The sequence below is a fragment of the Mauremys reevesii genome, linkage group 18 (genome assembly GCF_016161935.1).
Source record: "Mauremys reevesii isolate NIE-2019 linkage group 18, ASM1616193v1, whole genome shotgun sequence".
Classification (NCBI taxonomy): domain Eukaryota; kingdom Metazoa; phylum Chordata; order Testudines; family Geoemydidae; genus Mauremys; species Mauremys reevesii.
This window is the reverse complement of record NC_052640.1, coordinates 10,858,940-10,883,238: the sequence shown is the minus strand read 5'-3', so window position 1 is coordinate 10,883,238 and position 24,299 is coordinate 10,858,940. Positions and strand designations below refer to the sequence as shown.

The following is a 24,299-nucleotide window of genomic DNA, read 5'->3' as shown; positions in this document are numbered from 1 at the left end:
TTCGCAATGAGATGTGCCTTAAAGTTTCACTGTCACTGATCTTTTTGTATCTAGAGAGGAAACACTATTGGGCAAAAAATTGTGCCCTCGGATGCATGGCAGCCTTCACTGAGTTCATGCATGTGTGTCCAAGAACAGGCTTGGCTCAATATATTATACTTAGGCTTGGTGTGATTAGATTTTTATCAGTGAATGTCGGTAAACATTGATTTCACTGTACACACAAGAACCAATGATAAAATATTTCCATCAGAGAGACTCAGTAAAAAAAATGCTGCTTGAGAACTTGGTAGCATTTGATTTAAGGATATTTACTTTCTATATTTTGACATAATCATTAAAACCCAAACATAAAGCTTTGACTTTTTTAATCGCAACATCTACTGTTATTAGATGATTATTGTCTGACCCCCTATAATTTCCCACAACTGTGAAAATTTAAATTGATAATACAAAAAGCTTAAAATACATCATTTTGCACAACTGTGAAAATGTAATTAATGAACTTATTTTAAAATGCTTAAAAATAAACATTGATACGATCCATCAAAATTATATTTAAAAAAAAATCAAATTCTAGCAAGCCTGATCGTACTGGAAGATTACATTTGTGCTCATTGTCGCTCTCGTTTATTTTTGTGTCTCTGTAAAAAGTTCTTTGAGTTAAGTGCTATTACCAGCCCAGCAGAGCCAGTTAGCTGCAGGCTTCCCTGCTGCCCTGCCATGAATCTGCTCATGAATGAACTTTGTCTTTGAGGCCAGTTTCCATTGCAGGACCCCGTACTGGTTGGGATTTAGATCTGGCTGCTTGACAGTAGTAAGAAAGTCCTAATTCAGAATTTGGTATTAGGGCTTGAAGGTTAGTTCTTAAGGGAGCACTTGAAATGAGCAGCCTCGTGGGACATCAGCATGCTAAGGACACTGATGGCAGCATGGAGAGCAGGAGTTCTCTTGTTTCCAGCAAAATGACTCAATTGCTTCCCCATTTGAAATATGTAGAACTAGTTTAATCATTGTCCCCTGGCACTGCCCTGAAAACCTACATTTGGAACCTCTGAGACAGATTTCGTGCCTCTAAATGTGCTTGTGCCTCAGTGTTGTTAAATCATTTGCTTCTGGTCTTTCCACTATGCTGCTTGCGTTGGCTATAGAAGTTTTGTTGACATCAGAGAGTTTTGATACAAGAATGTGGAACAGAAAATCAGGACTCTTGGGTTTTCTTCCCAGCTCAGGCACTAGCTCACTGTTTGCACTCGGGCAAGTCACTTTACCTCTGTGGGCCTCAATTTTCCCTTCTGGAAAGTGCAGAGGATAACACCAGCCTCTCCAAGGTGTTATGAGTATTTGAAAATGGGTCATCACCATTACCGTTGTTGTGGCTGGCATCACCAGGTGATTCTGTTACGAATAGCTCATTTTCATAGTATGCAAGCAAGATTTGATTTCTGGGGAGACGTGCTGTGGTGGTGTTCGTTTTAGATTAGGCACAGTTTTTTTGGGAAAGGGGGAGCTATGTGAGATGCAGGAAAGTTTGCTGCTTGCCTTCTCCAGTCTGGGTTGTGGTGAATGAGGGAGTTATGTGTGTATATATTTTAATAAATATCACATGCATCTCAGTTTACCTGTTTGATATCCTGCCTGACTGTGCAGAGTTAAACCAAAGGAGGCGGATGGGGAGGGGAAACAAACAGGAAACAAACAATGATAGAGATACGGCTCCCTAAGGGAACAAGGGAGGGGAGCTATTAGTGGGGGATGCCCCTGCCTGGATCCATCCAGGCTAGCAGGGTTTACCCTTCCCAGGCCTGAGCTTAGTATCAAAGGAGATACTAAAATCAATAAAGGACTCTGGGTCTAGAAAAGGTTATCAGCAAGTGACTGGAAATGAGTCTGACAGGGAGAGACAGAGAGCATGCTACTGCCTGCTTCTCCCAGCCCAGAGATGGAGGGAACTGGTCTGAATGGAATTTACCAAATCTTGAAAGAAAAAATTCAGGTTTAGGTAAGGGGATGTATGCATGAAGGCCCTTTTTGTTTTTACCCTGTGCTCTGCATGCTACATACCTGTGGATGAATAATAATTATTTGATTTGAAGAAGCTGTGTCTGAGTCACCGTAAACAGCTGCTGTCCCAAGCTCTCAGAGGAAAAGGGGGTAGAGGTGTCCAACACAGTTGAGCCTGTCACGTTAACACAGTTGGAAAATGGAGGGCTGCCACCCAGAGATCCAGTTCAAGAGTGGTTTAACCACATGGGTCCGCCCTTGAGAGTGGTGAAGGAAGCCAGGCCTGTCATCTGAGTGGTGCACTCCTGAGGGACAAAAAGGGATCTAAGGCACAGCTCACCCTGTAACTGTGACACAGGTATTGGTGCTGGGCTGCGTGCCCTGGAAGAGAGGATTGCCTGCATGCTGTTTGTGACTACCTTTGTTCCAGGACAGGCACACCTATAATGCACCCAGTCTCCACATCGCTGATTTCTCTTCCACTGGGCAGCTATTCTGCAAGGCCCTGAACATCTGCTGCTGCTCAGTAGTGTCAGAAGAAGGGGCAAATGTAGGTATTTGTAGGACAGTTGTGCCTATTTGACTTCAGTCGCGGATTAGAGTTCTTTGGTGCCTCACTGCACACACGCTTTTCCAAAAGACATCTTCTGCCCCCAAAGAGTTTACAGCCTAGGTTAAAACAGAATACAGTAAAAAAAACAGACAAACAAGGAGGAGGTGGGGAAGTAAAATAAGTTTGTCTTAGCACAGTGACCTTGAGTCATGGCAGACCAGCTGCCTAACTATTCTCAAGCAGCAGCGTCCTGTAGGCATCAAGGCAGAGATGAACTTGAAAGAGGGGTTTGAGGGCAGATAAGGTGGTAACTAGCCAGGCAGGGTAGTGTGGGAGAAAACGGGGATAGGTTGGTGGGAAAAGCTGGCTGGTAGGTATTAAACGTTGGGAAAGTTGGTGGAGGGGAGGAAGTGTTGATGAGCTGGAAAGGCAGCTAAGGAGGGCGGGACCAATTCATCAAGGTTCTTATGGGTGAAGACAAGAAGCTTGTGCTTTACTTATGGAGAATGTCAAATGAAAGGCACAAAACAGTCCAACGTGTTTATTGAGGTTAGTGCCTGGCATACCCAGAGGCAGAGGAGGTGTGTTCTGTGCAGACGCACCTGGAAATGAGGGAGCACTGAAGTGGTGAACCAATGCCTCTCTGCCCATGCAAGTCAGCCTTCAAGCGCTCAGTGCAAACAAGTGACAGACAAAGGAAACAGGAGTCACCAAGGCAAACGGCTGGTCATGATTTGGTATCTGAAAATAATTGAATGGCTCACTGCAGGGAGGGACATGCAATGTTTTATATCACAAATGAAATCCCTTGTAATGGGCAGAGCGCAGCAGACACTTCATCACACTCCCAAAGACTGTACTGAAGATGTTTCCAGGTGTGAATCCATTTGCTGATAAAACACAGGAAAGAGGTAAACACTCCGAGAATAAAGACTTGAATTTCCATGGGCACTGCCTGTTTACATACCTAGTCGAATCCCACTTGTCCTGAATTTGGGGCTGCTTTGTGCTGGAGGCCAGTTTCCCAGTGATGTGCAGGATTTGAGGAAATGCTCTCGTCAGTCTTTGCGCCACGGCAATGGGTGCTTTAGAAATACATAAAATATAAAATCTTCCCAGTCACCGGGTTTGCTCTAATGTGTTCTTCCTCCATATTACTGACCACTACCGGTCAAAGCAAAGGCAGAGGAGTAGGATTGGGGATGGGGAGGGAAGAGTGGATAATGGGCTATAGGCATTAGCACAGTTGAACAGGGCAGCCTTATCACTCGAACGGCGGCCTCAGTTCTCAGCTGCGCTCAGAGCACACTGGACACACCAAGTGCAGGAAGCACTTTGCAGCTTCCTGATCCCCCGGGCTAGGCCCCCAAGGAGCTGTCTGCCAGGTGGGAATGGCTGAAGTTCAGCACGGTGCTACTGTGCATCCTGGTATGCCCCCGACACCAGTGACTGCAATGGGGTTGGCACAGGAGCTAGCTGTGCAAGAGTGGCACAGAAGGGCTGAAGCAAGATTCAGGGTGGAGCCCACTAAGTTCAGCAGCCAAGCAAAGGGAAAAGCAAAAGAGGACACATTAGGCAGAGCCAGTGATTTGTTCGGGCACGTTTAAATTCTCCCTCCCTCAAAGCAAATCTGTGCCATTCAGTTTGATCCCAGACTTTCTGGCTCTGCTAGACTCTGCAGTGTAGAGCTGCAAATATTGACTCTGCTAAATTGCATTTCCAGGGACTGGATGAGATCTTTCCCTTGAAGTGATATCCTAAAGCTTTCATTTTGTTGCTGGAAATCCCTAAACACTATCCCATCTTCTTCCTCATAAGAGTACCAGACCCCTAGGGCACCAACCTTTACATTAGATTTCTTAACTATGGGCCCAAAAATCAAAAGAACCGGCATGCTAGCACATCAATCCAGGAGCTGATATCCTGGCTCCATGTGTGAAATTTTGATTGGACTTAGCTAATTTTGCATGACGTGTCCCTACCAGTCTCAGCAATTCAGCAGCATCAGATACAGTAGTATATTTGTGTACCTTGGGCCAGATCTCCTAGCTTTGCTCTTCTGAAAGGTCAGCTTCCTTTGACAATCAGACATGCATTTTTTTCCCCCGTAGTGATGTATAAAAGCTTTGCTTAGGAAAAAGCAAAGAGGAAAACCTAACCAAGTATTTTTTTAAGAGTGAACACTCTTGATTATCAGCTAAAGTACTCTGTCTAGAGACCAACATCAAATATGCATACAGAGCGTCATGGAATTAGAGTTTGGAGCCTGTAAATTAATTAGTGATTTCTCAGAAGAATCAGAGTCTGACAACCCACAGACTTCAGAGCTTGCATAGTTGTATGACTTTGATAAGCAGCCAATGTACACGACAGTTTTCTGGTGTCATCCTGTATTTCTTATCGCCGACAACCACCAGATCACCAGCCTCTGACTTGCCATGAGTCCAATTTCAAGAAGTTAAAAGTCAAAACATGAAGTGGGTATGGGCCATTTTAAATGTGGGAGAAATGAAAATGTTTTTTTAAAACTAGCTTTTTAAAACCCGCCCCCCAACAGAAATCTGAGAATTTGACTCCACAATCACCTGGGTCTGAAGCAGATATTATACCACTCTGTAGCTTACTGCCAATGTTCCAAACTGGCCCTGCAGTAATTAGCTCAGCACTCTCCAGCAGATTTCAGGTACAATTTGCATGGTACCTGCTGCAAGGATTCCTCAACAAAGAGTAGAAGCTTGAAATAGTTTAGTTCCACTCCTGCAAAATAACTGTATCAAAATGGTCCCGTGCTTACTTACAGGTTTTGCTCCCTGTGTGTATGTCAGATCTGTATCTCTTAACCTAAGGAAAAGAATAATATGTTTTACTCCAATTACTTTTATTTGTAGTGGAGTCATGCCTAGAGATCCCAGCTGAATTCTGTGCTAGGCACTGTACAGCTATAGGGTAAGAGAGAGCCCATGCGCCAAAGAATTTACAATCTGCACAGAAAAGACAGGCAAAGGTTAGGGGGAAGGATACAATGTGCTGAGCCATTTTCTGCTGTGAGAGAGGGAGGTAAATTCTATTCTGGTTTGTGCATCCCTGAGAATTACAAGACTGTATTCTGCCATGGACTGCACTTGTGCAATCCCTTTGAAGATACTGCGGCGATGCAGGTGTAACTTGGGCAGAATTTTTGTTACTGATGATGATGCACAAGCCAGAAAAAAAACCAGCTAGAATTTAAGACACTTGGGTGAGTTTGCAGAGCCAACAGTTAGAAAAATGATATTTCCACCTGTAAGCAGAGCAAATTTGATCTGGAGTCTGTGAGACACAATGAACGTGGAAGCCACAATCCAGTTTTAACAGATTAGAGCCACGCTTTAACGAGATGTAATGAATCATATACAAAATACAGCTGGATATTCTGTGCATTGAGCCTTAATTGGCCTTTTCATTCCTGAGCTACACAATGAGCTGCCAGAACTCCTGGGTGTTATGCTATGACATTCATTGGTCATGCATAGAAACATATGAATATAGCATTTGCCATATTGAAACACACCTTTGCTTCACCAAATTAGGTACTTCGCACTTGCCTCCTGCGTCAGGATGAGGTGCATTTCATTCCTTCCTGGCCCTTGTCATTAACAGCTTACGCCTTGAAGTATGAAATGACTCTTAGCCTGGTTCTTCTTTCCCCAAAGGTGTTGATTCAAAAAGTACAATAAAATCTACAATATTCAGCTTTGTGCAAATGCAGTCCAAGAACTTTTGGAAACACTTGTGCAAATGCAGTCCAAGAACTTTTGGAAACACTTTTTTAATGTTTCATCTTGGTTTTGACCTTTAAGGGCAAGTTGTTCCCTCTCACGATCTGAGCCAAATATCCCTGTTGGGGTGAGTGGGCACAGATCCTGGCGTCGGTGGAGATGCCACTGCCTACACCAAGAGTGATTTTGACCTTATGTCGCTGTTGAGCCACTGTGGTAGCAGGGTAGTTACTGGAGCTGTGTGAACTTTTTATAGCAAAACTCAGCTATTTTTGGAAATGAAACCAGCTGGGTTTCATGTGAAACTTTTTTGACTCATAAAAGTTTAATTGAGCTTCAAAGTCAAATATTTTGCTCTCTCTGGATTTTTGAGATTGAGTTTTGTGGTTTCATTTTAGTTCCTTAATAGTTGACCACATGGGAGGTTTTATGGGTTGAAATACCAAGACTGGAGTTGTTTCATGGAAAGAAGCAGGTTTTTTTAAATTAATAAGCTAATTATTATTACCATAGCCTAGGAGCCCTAATCATCCATGAGGACCCCATTATATTAGGTTTCAGAGTAGCAGCCATGTTAGTCTGTATCCGCAAAAAGAACAGGAGTACTTGTGGCACCTTAGAGACTAACACATTTATTTGAGCATAAGCTTTCGTGGGCTACAGCCCACTTCATCGGATGCATAGACTGGAACATACAGCAAGAAGATATTTATACATACAGAGAACATGAAAAGGTGGAAGTACCCATACCAACTGTAAGAGGCCAATCAATTGAGATGAGCTATCATCAGCAGGAGAAAAAAAACTTTTGAAGTGATGATCGAGATGACCCATAGAAGGTGTGAGGATACTTAATATGGGGAAATAGATTCAATTATATTAGGTGTTTGACAAATACAGAACAAAGAGACACTCTGTGCCCAAAAGAGGTTACAATTTAAATATAAGACAAAGGACAACAAATGGATACAGACAGATAGACAGGAGAGTACAGGGAAACCGTGAGACACTATACATTATTTGACACCTCTACGTTATAGACACTGTAGAGATGGGCCCTACAGAAAACCCACAGATGATTAAGTAGGAAGATAGGTAGATAGATGACTGAGATCATGGATGTCATCACTCACTATGCGCCTATTTACAGTATCCTAATATGGATACTCATGTTATCTTACATAAGAACAGCCATACTGGGTCAGACCAAAGGTCCATCTAGCCCAGTATCCTGTCTTCTGACAGTGGCCAATGCCAGGTGCCCCAGAGGGAATGAGCAGAACAGGTGATCCATCCATCAAGTGATCCATCCCCTGTCGCTCATTCCCAGCCTCTGGCAAACATGTATCCAATGTATGTCATTGCTCCTTATTGAGACATTGTTTAAATTAAGTGGATTTTTAAGCCTATTACAAGTACATGGGATCTTTAATAAAATGAGAATATAATTTAATTCATTTATGTACATTTTACATTGGCTCTGGTGGGTAATAATGTTGCATCCACATATGTATTATTAAATACGCTTATTAAATTTTGAGCTATATTATGTTTAAGAATTTCATTCAAGATTAGATTTTAAGGAATATATTAAAACTTTTTAAAAAAAATGAGTTTTTTTAAATAAAATTTTAATTATGCAAATTATTTCCAAATGACATTTTGGAGAGAGAGAGAGAATGTGTGTGCGTTGCCCTTCTTAAGGTTAAGGGTTAGTTCTTACGTCAGAATATTTCACTGCTCTTTGGATTGTGGAGAAAGGAGAAGCTGGATCCAGAATGGGCTATATCAGTGAGGTAAAACAGATATTTCATGCTGTAGCCTACTGGAGGAACTGCCACGCCTGTACAATATTTAAGGGATCTGCAGCCACCTCTCTACTTTGCACTAGCTTGGATCTCCAATTGTTGCTTCATTTCTAAAAAGTAATTGAGACCTCACCCTAACATGCTCCCAAGAAATTTCAAGCAAGATGCATGCCACATACTCAGGAGAGGCATCCCAGATGGCAGAGTCATCTTGCCACCAGGAGCAGTTTTCTCATATCGTAATTTTCTGACAGACCTTGGAGATCACAAATGACAACACCTCAGCCATGTGGCAATAATCTAACTACCAGCACTCCCCGTGATCCAGGACATAGGAGGGCAATCTACCTGCAGTGTTGTGAGGCTTAGTTAATAAATAAAGTGCTTTGGACTCCCTGGATAGAAGGCACTGTTGGGTTATGTCATGTTATTGTTACTCTCTCCTGACTGTTTTGAGGAGTATTTTCACAGGTACAGAGGATGGGGAAAGAAGCCAACTGCCTGTCCTGGTAGAGAATGGGATTTTTTTTGGTTGTTTATTTTTAAAAGGATCCCAGCATCTTGAAATAGAGTCTCTTGTTTGAGAGAGAGAGAGAGAGAGAGGTGATTAAGTCATTTTAGTTACTGTTTCTGCTCCCTTACTCCTTTTATGAATTTTTGTGCTTTCACAATCACATTTTCCTATTTAAAAATGTTTCTATCCCTGATTGCTGTGTGAAAGTCCCACACCGTCAGCAGAGGGAGATGACTATGGCCCCAGTTCAGGAAGGCAGTTAAGCACATGCTTAAATTCATTCTTATTCAGGAAAACACTTAAGAGTGGGCTTCACGTTGATCACATGCTTAAACTTAAGCGGGTGCTGAGGGCTCTGTGGACTAAGGAAGCTTTTCGGAACAGAAACCCACCTTGTCCATACATGGGAAACAGTGAAACTGATTATACACCACATGCTGACAAATGAACAGAGTAAGGAAACTGAATAAAAGAGGGACAGTCCCCTCCCTCCATTTAATATAGTTCAGATACAGTAACCTTCAGTGTCACTGTTTACACTGATATGTGCACGCGTGTCAAACAGAAGTATGATTGTCAAGTTTGCACAATCTGGTTTTTTTTAAGCCAGTCTCTAGTTCTGATGGTTGCTGAGGAAAGCTGGGAAATACAATCTGTGTGCACCCTGCAGACTCAGGAACCAGAAGGCAAATTAAAAGAACCCAAACTGTGATGGGGTTTTTTTGGTCAGGGGAGGCAAGGATGGTTTTTTTGACTCATGATTTTTAAGTCAAGCTTATGATTCTGGGGGATCCTGACTCATGATTTTGGAAAGCCTGCAGTTGGAGATAGTATGTTTCACCAAGCAAGTTGCTTGGGAATGTCCCATCTGTGCCACTCTGTCATGCAACTAGCCTCTGTGCCTGGCTTTAAAACTCCCACTTCATCTGCCTTAATCATACAGTTCAAAGATGTCTTCAAGCTATAAACCAATGAATTAAATCTTTGTCCTCACAACAAGGAGCTGCAAGATGACTCTACACTTTAAGTGTGGTCTCAGCTTCACTCCAGGACCGCGGACTAATCCGATATAATCAAATATCGGGTGTTAGGAATTAATAAACATGAACTGTTTCATAGGGACACTGCTGTTTGCTTTATATTTTCCCCCCTTTAGCTTTCTTGCTCGGCAAATCTCCGATATGTTGTTGTTTTTGTTGCCCATCCTTGTAGTGGTTAACATAAGGGAAAAAACTGAATTTGACCACATCCTTGAGGATGTCAAGCATTTATAGTTTATTGGTTTAGAAGCTTACTAAATTTAAACAGAAGCATTAACATGGCCTTCGGTTCTCTTGACAGTTATAAACTCTTCCTTGGGGGGATTTCTGTAATGCTGTCTAATCAGCTTAAGGAGTTAATTAAACAGCTGTCACTTAGCTTCTTAATTCTGAGACTTGATGCTAAATAAGATTTTAAATTAGTTATGCATGACTGAGGCATGGATTCTGTGATACAGCTAAGATGGCTTCCAGCAGAAGAGAAGGAGAAGCTAGACCTCATTTAAATAAACAGCAGTGGGATTCTGGGTGACACCCAGATTAATGCTCTGGAGACTGATACATGGAAAATCTATGAGGAAAATGGAGGGTACTAGTGAGTGCCAAGTGAGACAGTTTTAAGATGAGCTATTCATTCTCATTTGGTGGCATGTACTTGACCTTAAGAGGTTTTGATAACTGTTATTCTCTTCCCTTGTACAGTCTGTAGACATTAAACCCAAAGGCTGAGATACCTACTGAAAACAGTAAGGAACATATGTGTGTCACAAAACAGATGTCAAGTCTGCATAGTTTCCTTTAGTTTAAACAAATGTGTGTATTGAGATCTGGCACTCTGGCAATGAGTTATAGTATTTCAATGACCATTTAATGCTTCTTTCCTTTGTTTGTATAAAGAAATGAACCACAGCAGATGTATTGAACATTAGTATGTTTATTCATATGCATCCCACATATTAATTTATGTTGTGAAATAACTGCAAGCTCTTTAAAAAATCAGTATGTCGTTTAGAATTCCGATTCCGTCCTCCGACTCTGAAAATCAAGAGCCAGTTTCTGTGCTCAGATGTAAAACCAGAGTAACTCCATTGAAATCAGAATCTATATATTTAAAACACCATTTCCAGAGCTCATATTTCAAGCTTCCTTGTATTTTGCTGCTCGTCCTCAGAGCTAAAGGCTGTGTGCTGCAAATCAGCTCAAGTTATTTTGAGGAAACATGCCTGTGGGTCGTCTTTGAAAAACAAACTGGTGCCTTGTTCACGGTTGCTTATGGTATTGTGTGGCTTGTAAGGGCAAGGGGGAAAGGCTACTAAAATAAATTCTTTAATAATCCTGTTGAAGTGCTTTTGGAAGGGAATGTCGACGATCACCGCTTTGTACTTTAATATGAAACAAAGTGGCCCTATTATGAATCCAATGCAGAACCTCAGACATTAAGCATGAGTCAGTCGTCTGCTTGTTTATTCAGGTAGTCGTATGAAGACGACCATTCGGCTGTAACGGTAGGGCAGAGGAAGAGCTACTGGGAGGAGGGGGAAGAATCAGAAGATTTACAAAGACATTATTCCTTTCTTTCAATGTAGGAATTATAGGGCAAACGGTATCCTAAGGGAAATTAAATTGCAGGGGCACTACCAGTTACAGATGGGCAACTAATAGGCATTCACGTTTGCCTTTCTGGTTAAAAAGATGGTTGCTGTGTGAAGCTTCTCAATGTGTTTCTTCTGGAGGAGTTTATAACCTCAGTTGTTTGATATGAATCTTACTAGATATGCCCACTCCCATTATGGGGAGAGAAATCCTTTTGTAGGCTATCATCATTTTATTTGATTATTATTGGGTTTTGGTGTGCCTGAATTATAGAGATGTGCACCAAAATACACTATATAACAGTTATAAAAGATCAGCAGCTTTTTACAGCTGCTCCGGGAATCAACTTTTACTGGACAGAATATTAGGATAAAGCCTTTCAAAGCCCATAAGTATTCCTAGTTGTATTCCTCTGGCATCAAGTCTCCTCTAATCCATGATGGCTATGGACAAAGAATATAATATTTCTTCAAAAGATTCCAGTATCATTTTAGCAGCACAAAATATCACTTTTAAATTAGTAACTGTTTTAGATTTATAGCTTACATGTTGGGAATTCGCATTATAAATCTCTGTATAGGCTAAATAAGTATCATGTTTGTTTCCTTGGAATGAAATAAGTTTTTTTATTTATTTTCACCATGGGAACATTAAGCCTTTTCTAGCCATTAAACAAATTAATGAAGAAACATTTTTCATGGCCCCGGCTCTTTAAATTGTTGTAAATTCATTTCACACTTCTATGTTCAAATGAGAAATGCAGATCAGATATTTAAAGAAGAAATTCTCCAAGTGCATACAGGTGGAGTTGCTGAAAACTGTGCAGAAACAATAAGTTTTGGCTGCTGCAAACCGATTCTGAATATTGCTCGTTTCACTTTGCACCTCTCTTGAAGTATCAAATGGATTTGTCTAATTTGCATTCACCAAGTGCTTTGATGCTTGCTGATGGGAAATCATGATCTTATTTTAGAATGTTAGGGGTTTCTATAAGCTCTAGGAAATCTTTCTTTAAAAAGTTTGCAAAGTTTCTGAAGAGACTTTTGTGGTCCTTTAAAAAGTGGCAATGTTGTAATGTGTCCAGCTGATAGGAGTTTGGCATCATGCAACCCATGCTTTTTTAGGAATGGACAAGCAGGCCGATTTTGAGCTGGATCTAGAGTTTGGATCAGGCTCCAGATTTTGAATCCCTTGAAATCTGAGTGATTGGATCCTGAGTTTGGGGTAAAAGGCAGTCTCTAAACGAAGCAAGAACCAACTTTGTTTAGGTTCTTATCCCACGAACACTTATTTTTATGCCTTTGAGTAGTCTCACTGATGGCAATGAGACTATTCACGTGTATGAAATTAAGCACATGCAGCCGTGTCTGCTGGAATGTAGCCTTTAAACTGTAAGGATACAGTTGGAGTAGGGACCAGGTCCGCCCGCATTTGTACAATACTTAGTGCCACGGGACAGATCCAGCTGGTTGTCTTGGGCAGGGGCAGTGGGTATCACAGGCTGGGGGAGGGCCTCCCCAAACAGTCAGGTTTTCCCCCCCCCCCCCCCGCTCTTCCCTGTGCTGTGGCCACGGCTCAGGCTGGGGCTGGGGTGGCGAGGCCCGCCCGGTGCTCTGGGGCTAAGGGTGCTCTGGGGCTGGGGCTGCACTGCCTGCCCTCCTGGCGCGCTGGGGTCGGCAGGTTGGGGCCACACTGCCAGCCCAGTGTTCCGGGGTTGGGGTGCTGGCCTGGGGATGGACCGGTGGCCGCGGTGGGGGGCTGGGGCTCGGGTGGAAGGAGCAAGGCTGGGGGCTACCCTCCTTCAGCCAGTGGCTCATGCTCTGCCCGTGTCTCTAGGTTATTAAATGGTTATTAAATGATAACACTAATACTTGAAACGCTACCCAAAACTCGGTCCAAATCTAAACTACCAGTGCATTCGATTAACTTTTTTTTTGCTGCTTTTCATTTTTACATGATTTTGCCAGTACCTCTCTGGTGAAATCCATAACAAGAGGCTGCTCCCATGTTTTTCTAGCTCACTTGAGTGTAAGAAGTACCAGAAATGTTATGATGCTGTCTGTGTTCATCATATTCCAAGCCATTGTTTGCAGACCAAAGAGAGTCAGATATGGTTCTGATAAGCTTCAGAACTGCTAGCTGCTTCTCAGAGCAAAGTCATGAACATTTTGAGGTTCGCCCTCCACTAGCTGTTAACTAGTGTGACAAAGTTCCTCCTCTGGAGAGTCCTGCACTTACTGGCGGATTTGCTCACCTCGGGGATTCACAGCAGCCCTCAGTTTGGCCACCTTCTGTCACTCTCCTGTAGCCATCTGGCCTGACCCTGTCACACTGGGGACAACTTTTCATGTCGAGCAGCATATCTCATTAGTCAGATTGTTTGCAAAAGCTCATTATAAACTCTCCTTCCCTATATGGAGTTCCAGCAAGGGCCTGCACTATACGGTACAGACTAGAGACATCAGGCCACTCACATACCTGTTCCAGCTTGATACTAAGGCCTGGATCCTGCCAACATAACTTTATTACCCTGAGTAGTCCTGTTGAAATGAAGCACATGCACAAGGGACTGCAGAAACAGGGCCTAAGGTCTTGGTTCTATAGCTGTTCCATTGGCTTCGCTGGTGCTACTGGTTAGGGGACGCCTCCCCGCCCCCAAGTGGGTATAAGGTTTGCAAAATAGAGCCCTAGCTATACAGTATGAAAAATCTGAAAATTTTGTTGCAAAGCCCCCGAAGATCCTGGTTGCCAGAAAAATATGTTCAGTTCTGAGAGCAACCGTGTGCCCACGACTGATGGGGCTCATGCTGCAGGCTGGCGGTCCTTAGAGTCATTTACCTTTGCGTGACTTGTAATTTCAGAATATCTGAAGGGTTTGGGGACCGGTTGGGGGATAAGAGGCCTTTCTTCTTTACCGTTCTTTTTGTAAAATTCTATTTCCCGCACCCCTTAAAGATCACGAGGTTGCAGGGGCGGACTCTGGCAAGGCAGCTATCAAAAGATGAGGAGTTTTTTTCCTTCTTTAGATACTGCTTTGATCCCAGATAAAGTGTCTGTTCCTTTAAATAGTGTGAAGAGCCCTTTTTTTATCCCCAGCCTTTAGATGAGAGAGATCCGGTGCTTCCCCATCTCTCTACCCCAAGAGACAGCAGGGGGAGTCATTGTCTTCTGACTACGTGGTTTCAATCTTACTTTGTTTCCTTCCACAAGTGAAATCAGGTCAGGCTCAGAACCCATAGCGTGAGCTATTTAGATAATGAGAAGTTAGTACTGGGGGGGTGGGGGGCTTTGGAAGCCTTTAGTTCATAAGAACCAGTTGAAATCAAGGAGCTCTTGTTCTATGGGATATTCCTTGATTCAGAGGCCTGGTTTTGAAAAGCTTAAAACCTTTCCAGGAATGAGCAGCGCCTTGTAATTAGGAATGGAAGAAAGCAGGAGCCAAATTGTTCTCTCTGTTTCCCTTAGTGTAAATCAAGGATAACAGCAGAGAAGAGAATGAAGTTATGCCAGGGTAACCGAGAACCCAATTTCGTACTGTGTTTCTGAGTCAAAATGTAGTCATATAATCTGAACCACAATCCTTAAAATGTATAAGTAATGCAGCAAGCAGGTAATATTCCTTTTGGAATACATGTGGCAATAGTGATATAATAGTAATACTATTCACTTATATAGCTCATTTCATGTAAAGAGCTCAAAGCACTTTTCAGACAGCTTTACTTTTTGAGACATGTATTATCCCCATTTTACAGAAGGGAGACTGAGACACAAACAGATGAAGCAACTCGCCCAAGGTCACATGGCAAACGAGTGGCAGAGTCAGGGTAGTTTCCAGCCTCACCATCCCAAGCTCTAAGAACGAGACACACTGGTTCTGATTCTCCAATGCCCTTCTCTCTTTGTGATCACTTACACCAGATCTGAGTGGCTGCATTTTAAACTCACTCTGCAGTGGCATAACCAACTATGCAAAGTGGAGAGCAGTGGAGACTGAGGCTCATTGCCTGTGTTTATATGGCCCTAATTACCACAGTATCGGAGCACCACACAGTGCTTAGTGTATTTAGAATCATAGAATCATAGATTATTAGGGTTGGAAGGGACCTCAGGAGATCAGCCTCACAACACCCCGATGAGGTATGGAAGTACTATTGTCCCCATTTCACAGATGGAAAACTGAGGCACAGAGAGGCTAAGTGACTTGCCTAAGGTCACTCAGGAAGTCTTTGGCAAAGCAGGAAATTGATTCTGGATTTCCCAGGTTCTAGACTAGAGCCTTTACCACTGCACCATCCTTCCTCTAACTATGTGAGCACTGTTTTCTCTGATGTTTTCATAGAACGTCAGTGGCTACAGAATACAGCCTGGAGCAAGGCTCCGATGGTTAAAGGACAAGGCTTAAAACATGGTGGTACTTTCAGGTAATCAACAGGGCTGTTAACTGAGATCAGCATGAAGAGGTCTCCTAAAGTACCCACTGCTAAATACTGGGCACTTGCATGCTCGTACTGTGTGGAATCTCCTCCGGGTGTCATCCTCTAATAGCTGACTGATATTCACTGAGTGGCAATCAGGGAAGGGGGAGTACCCTAACAGCTCTGATGACAGAAGGAGTTTGGCACCAGAACTTCCCTGTACAGAATCAGGGAAACTCTTGAAGCACAGAGCTACTGCCATACATGTGCAGCTATATGAGAGGCAGCTGCGTTTAGTGGATAGAGCACTGGCCTGGGAGTCAGGAGACCTGGAAGCTATTCCTGGCTCTGCCCCTGGCCAGGTGTGTGATCTGAGGAAAGTCACTGCCGCTCCGTTTCTTTTATCTGTTTAAACTGTCCGTTCTCAGGGACTGTCTCTCACTCTGTCTACTGCAGCTAGCACAATGGGCCCCCAGTCTCAGGTCAGACCTGGCGCTACTATAATAGAAATAATGAATATCAGTAATTAAATAATGAATACTGGGGTAAAGAAGGGGGCATTCTGAGTGATGGGATCTAGCACTCATCCAAGTCAGACCAGACACATCACCTCCTCCATATATTGCTGGCTCATACTATTTTAAAAGATCAGGGTACCTGAGCCCGCTCCTCAGCCATCCCCAAGAAAATGGTTTTGTGCTTTCTACCCCATCAGTCTGGCTAGACCGTTAAAAACAGACCTCTTGTTAAAACACCACACCTGGCTAATATCATACAGTGCTGCGTTGCTACAGTGTTCTGAGCATTGCTATTGAGCTCTATAAGGAGAGATCAGACACATGTAAATGGAAATCCTGGCCCCATGGAAGTCAATCCCATTGTCTTGAACGGGGTAAGGATTTCACTCCTAAGGGCTTGTCTACACTACCCGCCAGATTGACAGGCAGTGATCGATCCAGCAAGGGTCGATTTATCGTGTCTAATATAGATGCGATAAATTGACTGCCGATCGCTGTAGCGTTGACTCCAGTACTCCACCTCAACAAGAAGGGCAAGGGGAATCAACGGGTGAGCATCTCCCGTTAACACACCGCAGCGAAGACATCGCAGTAAGTAGATCGAAGTATGTCAACTTCAACTACGTTATTCACATAGCTGAAGTTGCGTAACTTAGATCGATCTCCCCCCCGTAGTGTAGACCAGCCCTAAGTGTTACCTTCCACTTGGTGCAATTTACTCTACACTTGTCCCATCCTCTGTGCCAGCAATTCTTGGGAGGTCAATTGAAAATGAACACAAGCTTCATTTTTGAAAGGATGGGTGAAGAAGAGGAGAGCTGGTGTTTGGTGACAGAAAGGTGGGCGAGGAGGAAGCATCTAAACCAAGGGTTTGTTGTTTGGTCTTTTAGGAAGCTGAGATCCTGAACACAGCGATTCTCACTGGGAAAACTGTGGCTGTCCCTGTCAAGGTGGTCTCAGTGGAGGAGGATGGGACCGTGACTGATCTTCTAGAATCCGTGGAGTGCAGATCGTCTGATGAAGATGTAATTAAGGTGAGAATCTATCATTTAATGAAGGGAAGGCCACATCCCTGCAAGAAACGCTGCCAGTAGTGTTCTCTGACATGCAGGGGCAGCTCTAGGCATTTTGCCACCCCAAGCACGGCAGGCAGGCTGCCTTTGGCGGCTTGCCTGCGGCGGGTCCGCTGGTCCCGTGGCTTCTGCGGGAGGTCCGCCGAAGCCGCGGGACCAGCAGACCCTCCGCAGGGACGCCTGCGGGAGGTCCGCCGAAGCCGCGGGACCAGCGGACCCTCCGCAGGGACGCCTGTGGGAGGTCCGCTGAAGCCGCGGGACCAGCAGACCCTCCGCAGGCAAGCCGCCGAAGGCAGCCTGCCTGCCGCCCTCGCAGCGACCAGCACAGCGCCCCCAGTGGCTTGCCGCCCCAAGCACGCGCTTGGCGTGCTGGGGCCTGGAGCCGCCCCTGCTGACATGCCCGTGTGGCTAGTTTAATCCTTTCCTGACTATCCTTCCATTAAAAGACAAAGAATTATTATCATCATTGTCATGTATAGACTGGTGCACTGGGCCTATTAAAACACACTGAAAACCTCAAATCTCCACCCGGCATCTTGGGGTGTGTTTGTCAAAAATAAAAGAACAGATAGGGAGGCCAGTGATTGACAGGGCACAGCAGGGTCCTGACCACACCCCTGCACCTGAAGGTCTATTTTAGCTCTACACCCACAGATGATTCATCTACGCTGGGATGACTCTGTCTTGGCTGGCTATGCTGGCTTCAGGGCAAAGTTAGCACAAACTCTGATGCAGGGGAGACTCTTACCTAAGGCCTTTGAATTTGCGTAACTTGCAGTTCTCTCCTCTTGGTGTAAATCTGGAGTAGCTCTGCTGGGGTTAATGGCATTCCAGCATGGTAAAAGCGCAAGGGCTAAATTCTGCTCTCAGTTCAATGGGGTTGAATCAATCAGTGGGGCTACACTGGGGTAACTGACAGCAAAATTGGTCACTCAATGGCCAGAAGACAGTGAAAGAAAGTTTGTGTATTGTTAAGTGTAACTTACACCCCCTACCCTCTTATTAGCTGTTTTCTCCTGTTTCATCCCTCTCTTCCAATCCCGCAGTGGGTGTATCTACACTGCAGCTGGGAGCAACCTCTTGTAATTGGGCTCGCACTAGAGTGCTAGACACAGCTATGTGGACAGTGCACCACTGGCAGAGGCTTGGGCTATTCACCCAGCTCAAGTACACTTTACTCCCTGGGTCCACGCTCAGGTGGCTAATGCAAGCTGTGTCCAGACAGCTACGTTTAGTGCATTGACGCAAGCCCACCAGTGCAAGTCCGTCTCCCTGGGTTGTGCAGCTCACTTGCCGCCGCAGTGTAGACATACCCACTGAGGGACTGGAAGTGGAGCTGTACCCAGTGAGAGAGTTACGCCAGGTTAGGCTCAGCTCAGACTTGCGTGTGCTGTGTAACTCATATTACCGTTCACATTTTCTCTGCCCCCTTGTCTCCAGCTGAAGTTCATTTGATTTATTGGTCATTCCTAGCTCCTCTGCGTGAAGGGAAAGTAAACATATGTATTATAATGGAAAAAGGCTTGAGAAATGCGTCCGGAGATAGCAAGTGCTATGAGCCTTATTCTGCTAAGGACCGTAAAATGAAAATGAACCTCCGTGTGATGGGAGGAAAATCGTTTTGCAAGTGAAGTGCCTTCCCACTCATAGGTGTGATTTGGAAGAAGAAAGAAAAAGAGAAAAAAATTGTGACAAATAAAACACGAACACCTACACATGAGAAATTACCCAATGCATATGATGTCTTCATGAGAGAAACGCACTGAAGCATGATCCAGTTTCTTTTGCCACTGATCTCTAAGTATGGTAACCTGACTTCCAGGACTTTCTGCCTCAGGGGACTGGTCCTGCAAACCTTTGGGCATGTGTGTCACTTTTCACACAGGGAAATGACACACAAGTGTAAAATGACTCACATGGTTTTCAGGATCAGGCCCCAAATGTGTAAGAAAAAAATGCAGCTAATAAACTGCACTTTCTACACCCCTTCAAGCCAGGCGGCATGCGTGTCCCAGTCACATTTTCACCTCTGAGCTGAGGGCACCATGTAACCCCTGGAGTTCAACTTTTCCTTATTTCAGTTCCCAGCGCTCAGCACTCCCAACTGCTCTACTTGAGAATAAAAGCAGCCTGAATTCATTCTCCATTCCCTTTTTTTTTAATTTTCACTCACTTAACCTACCAGCACATTGTTAATGCTAGAAATTATTTAAAAAAAACTACTAGATAAATTCATGGAGGATAGGTCCATCCATGGCTATTAGCCAGGATGTGTAGGGATGGTGTCCCTAGCCTCTGTTTGCCAGAGGCTGGGAATGGGCGACAGGGAATGAATCACTTGATGATTACCTGTTCCGTTCATTCCCTCTGGGGCACCTGGCAATTGGCCACTGTCGGAAGGCAGGATACTGGGCCAGATGGACCTTTGGTCTGACCCAGTATGGACGTTCTTATCTTCTCATGATTGCCTCAAGACAAAAGGTTCAGATCTGACTTTTGAAGATAAAATTAGATGATCCTAACAGTCTTCAAATCTGTAAATCTATCTAGTGGACATCCCAGTCATAGAGGTTTTGATCATGAAAGGTGCCGAGTACCCTCAACGCCTGTTGACTACAAACCCATCTCTAGAACAGTTACTCTTCTGGCTTCAATGGGGATTAAGCACTTCACCAGGAAATAGGTTGGGCCATGTTTTTTTTTCTCATGGGTGCACAAACCTCATTATGCATATACTGTAATGCATGGTGATGTGCTATAAAGGGTTGTAGATTTCACTATCAGCTTTCTGCAGGGGTGAAATGGCCATTTGGTTTATTCAGTGTGGAGTAATACAACTTTGAAGACTAAGTATCGGAGGGGTAGCCATGTTAGTCTGGATCTGTAAAATCAGCAAAGAGTTCTGTGGCACCTTATAGACTAACAGACGTATTGGAGCATGAGCTTTCATGGGTTGCATCCGACGAAGTGGGTATTCACCCACGAAAGCTCATGCTCCAATATGTCTGTTAGTCTATAAGGTGCCACAGGACTCTTTGCTGATTTTATGAAGACTAAAAGTTTTTAAGAAACACAGCCTATCCCATTTGGTTGGTATATGTTAATGAACAAGGGAGGACAACGATAGGCAGTGCTGGAGAGAGACAATGGTGTGAGGTGGGTACAAGAAACCTAATAACAGAATGACAACAATATGGGTTTGTCTGGAGTTTGCCATTATCACCTCAGACACTTACAGCTGGCTGTCCTTAAAGATAGGCTTCTCTAGAGGAGAAAATGAGATAGACAGCCAAAAATTAGAGTTAAAACCAGGCCAACTGAAAGCAAATTCTTTTGTGAATCCAAAGTTGCTTGTTTTTTTAAATATTTTTAAATCTAACCATTAATCAGCCAACAGGCCTCAATCACGATAGGCCTCTCCCTGAGCTGGTATAAATCAGCCTTGTTCCATTGACTTCAGTGGAGCTGTGCCAATTTACACCAATTGAGGATCTGGCCCTGTGTGAAATTTTCTTCAGCCAACGGTTGACAGGAACATTGCGCTCTCTTAGCTGCTCATTTTCCCATTTTAATTTGGATGCAAACACCAGCAGGAAATTTTTAGCTCCAAATCTATCGTCTCTGGGCCCCATTAGCTGATATGTCTTTCCTAGTGGACATCTTGTAGCATTGAAGCGAGACTGAAAGCTCCATTTTGTTCCAGTGGTGCACACCAGCAACTGGAGGCTTTGCTTAATATTCCTTGACGTGCGCCCTTAAGACCAGTGCAGGTAATCAAATGTTACTGTCAGAGGAACAACCTGCTGAGAGCTTCAAGTTTACCTCCAAGTTAAGGAGGGAAGTAACAAGGTAACTGAAAAGCTTGAAATGCATAGAGCTGTAGATGGTGAAAAGTGACTTTTGTTAGCTATATTTCAACTTTTCTGTCAGGGGATTGTAACTAGAGCTGTACAAATAACTTTTGTTTCAGGTCAAGCAAAATTTTGTATTTTGATTACGTCAAAACATTTCATTCACCCTGTAATGAAACTTTTTAAAAATTATTTTAATTAAAGTACAGTAAATTTAACAGTAACAAGTCATTTTGAATGGAGAAATCTAAATGTTTTCATTTAAAAAAAAATGTTTTTTAAATAGTCAGGGTTTTTTCAACCGAAACATTTTGTCAAATTCAGCGCAAAGTCAGAAAATGTTTCAGCTGGCCGAGTCTGTACTTTTCAGTGAAAAAAGTTTTGGCTGAAAAACTTTGCTTACCTCTAATTGTAACATTTACACCTTTTCTACTTGTCTTAGGCCACTTCATCTTCACAATAATACCTTGTACAGAAGATGAGGCCAAGCAATTTGAAAGTCCAGCATGTTACACGTTTCCTTTTTAAAATCTACACAGGGTTTCCATTGATCTTAACAGTTGCAAACTCAGCCACCATGCTGGTGGCTTCTGATTGCACATGTCCCTCTTAATCCTCTTTTTTTCCTGCTTCTGCAAGATCCTTCTGAGTCTGGTAAATTTGCCACCGATTTAAGAAATGGATTTGTTTAATGTAGGTTCAGAAAGAAAAATTACAAATTTGTTGACATGTATTGCTGAGCCATTGTGGAGATCATGGACCAAATTCTTAGCTTATGTAAATGAAATCAGTGATGTTACATCAGCTGAAGATCTGGCCCCTCTTCCTCTGCATGGTGATATTTCTAAAGAATGTGTTTGCACTTGAAAGTGTAAATAAAGAGGCAATGTGGCTAAGAATAGGTGGGTGGGTGTGAAGCCACCATATCTCCTGTGCCATTTAAAACTTAGACTGGACAATGAAATGTAGAATACACAGTGATCCTTATTAAATAGTTAACATTTGCCAACCCTACTACAGTAGTTCCCAGTGTTTAGAAAATAAATAAATAAATGCAACATCCCAGCAAACAATCCTACATTGGCAGAGGGGTAGACAAGACCTAGGTCCTTTTCATCTTTGATTTCATCTGAATCCTAGTACGTTAGTGGACACATTTGCGTTGTCTGAAAAGTGCAAAGCGAGCCATTGAGATTAGAGAGCTGCACTAGTAGCATCATCACAGCTGAAATCTCAGAAGAGTCCAGTTTTTCAATAGAGGCTCAGGGATACACTGGGTATAGCTACACTGCAGTAAAACACCCCAGCTGGCCTGTGTCAGCTGACTCAGGTTCACAGCGCTTGAGCTGCAGCCTATGAAATTGCAGTGTAGACGCTGAAGCTTGGCATGGAGCGTGGGCTCTGGGATCCCTGTCTACACTGCATTTTTATAACCCCGTGACCCTGAGTCAGCTGACACAAGCAAGCCACTGGTGTTTTATTGCAGTGTAGACATATCCACAGAGACACATCCCCCCAGCGTATATCCAAGGTAGCAGGTTTTAATGGGTCATTAATACAAAGCACTGGGGAGCTGTGGGGTGGAATAACTCAGCGGGCTGGTGGTGGCACATAGTGACCTAGAATGTAGCCCAGTGACTGAAAATTGTTGCTTATGAGACAGACTTTGAAATAAGTAAGTGGTTGGTTCAGTTCAGTTCTTCCTATTCATGACAGGGTCCTCATCCTTGTACTTATCTTTAAAACACCCATGCAAATCTTTGGCACTATGTAAATAATGAAATAATAATTGAGCAAGTGTCTGTATCCCAGAAATCATCCTTACAACTACCACTCTTCTTAGCAAGAGACCAGGAACTGAATGGGAATAGAGACCACTAGCGATGGCCCCTGAGGCTGAGACACAGGGGTGGGATGGGGTGGGCAAGCTTGCACTGCCATTGTCTGTTCTGTAACTGCTCCAGGGCTATCGTGAGGGCTTCACAATCCAGAACGATCAATCTAGCAAATTCCACCAGCATTTAATCCACTTCAATTTGGACTGGGTGTGATTTTAAAAAAGTGGGGAGCCTGGGATTAGGTTTTCACCATTTCACCATTCACTTAGTGCTTGTACAATGCTTTACATTTTCCATCTTCTGTAAAAATGATAAATCTGGAACGTGCCTCACAAAGAGAAGCAAGTATTATGGGCTGAAGTAAATAGGATGAAATTCAATAAAGACAAATACAAAGTACTCCACTTAGGAAGTACAATTAGTTGCACGCATACAGAATGGGAAATAACTGCCTGGGAAAGAGTACAGCAGAAAAGGATCTGGAGGTCATAGTAGATCACAAGCTAAATGTGGGGGAACAGTGTTACGCTATTTCAAAAAAAGCAAACATCATTCTGGGATGTATTAGCAGGAGGCTTATAATTGTAACCCTTCTGCCAGGCGGAGCCAGCAGCAACCAGGGCCGGGTTCAATATGTAGAAGTTCCTTTCCATCGATACAACACAGAACTGGCTCGAGTCCCCACCCAGTAACCTGGGAAAATTATACACCATCGCTTGGCGCCTTTGAGAGGCAATACTTCCCCACTCAGAAGCACAGAGTCTGAGTGTGGCAGCCAAAACTGATTATTTTGCCAGAGAAAAGAAGACTGAGAGGGGACATGATAACAGATTTCAAGTACATAAAAGGTTGCTACAAGAAGGAAGGAGAAAATTTGTTTTCCTTAACCTCCAAGGACAGGACAAGAAGAAATGGGCTTAAATTGCAGCAAGGGTGGCTTAGGTTGGACATTAGGAAAAAATTCCTGTCAGAGTGGTTAAGCACTGGAATAAATTGCCTAGGGAGGTTGTGGAATCTCCATTATTGGAGATTTTTAAGAGCAGGGTAGACAAACACCTGTCAGGAATGGTCTAGAAAGATAATACTTAGTCCTGCCATCAATGAAAGGGGCTGGACTAGATGACCTCTTGAGGTCCCTTCCAGTCCTACAATTCTATTATTATTATTGTTCAATTTTACCTATCTGAAAACTGAGACACAGAGAAATTAAGACCCCAATCCTGCAAAGACTCACATGTGCTTAGTTTTAAACCTGTGAGTAGACCCATAAAGTTCAGCAGGATTACTTATGTGCTTAACATTATGTGCATGCGTAAATCTGTGCAGAATCAGAG

The 24,299-nt window shown here is 43.5% G+C and overlaps 1 protein-coding gene across 17 annotated transcripts in view; it reads left to right on the top strand.

The window, feature by feature from the left end:
- Positions 1-24,299, top strand: part of TMEM132D (transmembrane protein 132D) — a 428,384-nt gene that overhangs the window by 349,543 nt on the left and 54,542 nt on the right. For all 17 annotated transcript variants that reach the window (XM_039505741.1, XM_039505734.1, XM_039505733.1 and 14 more), the window contains one exon: positions 17,094-17,237. In XM_039505741.1, the coding sequence (XP_039361675.1) occupies positions 17,094-17,237 (144 nt within the window). The remainder of the gene's footprint in view (positions 1-17,093; positions 17,238-24,299) is intronic.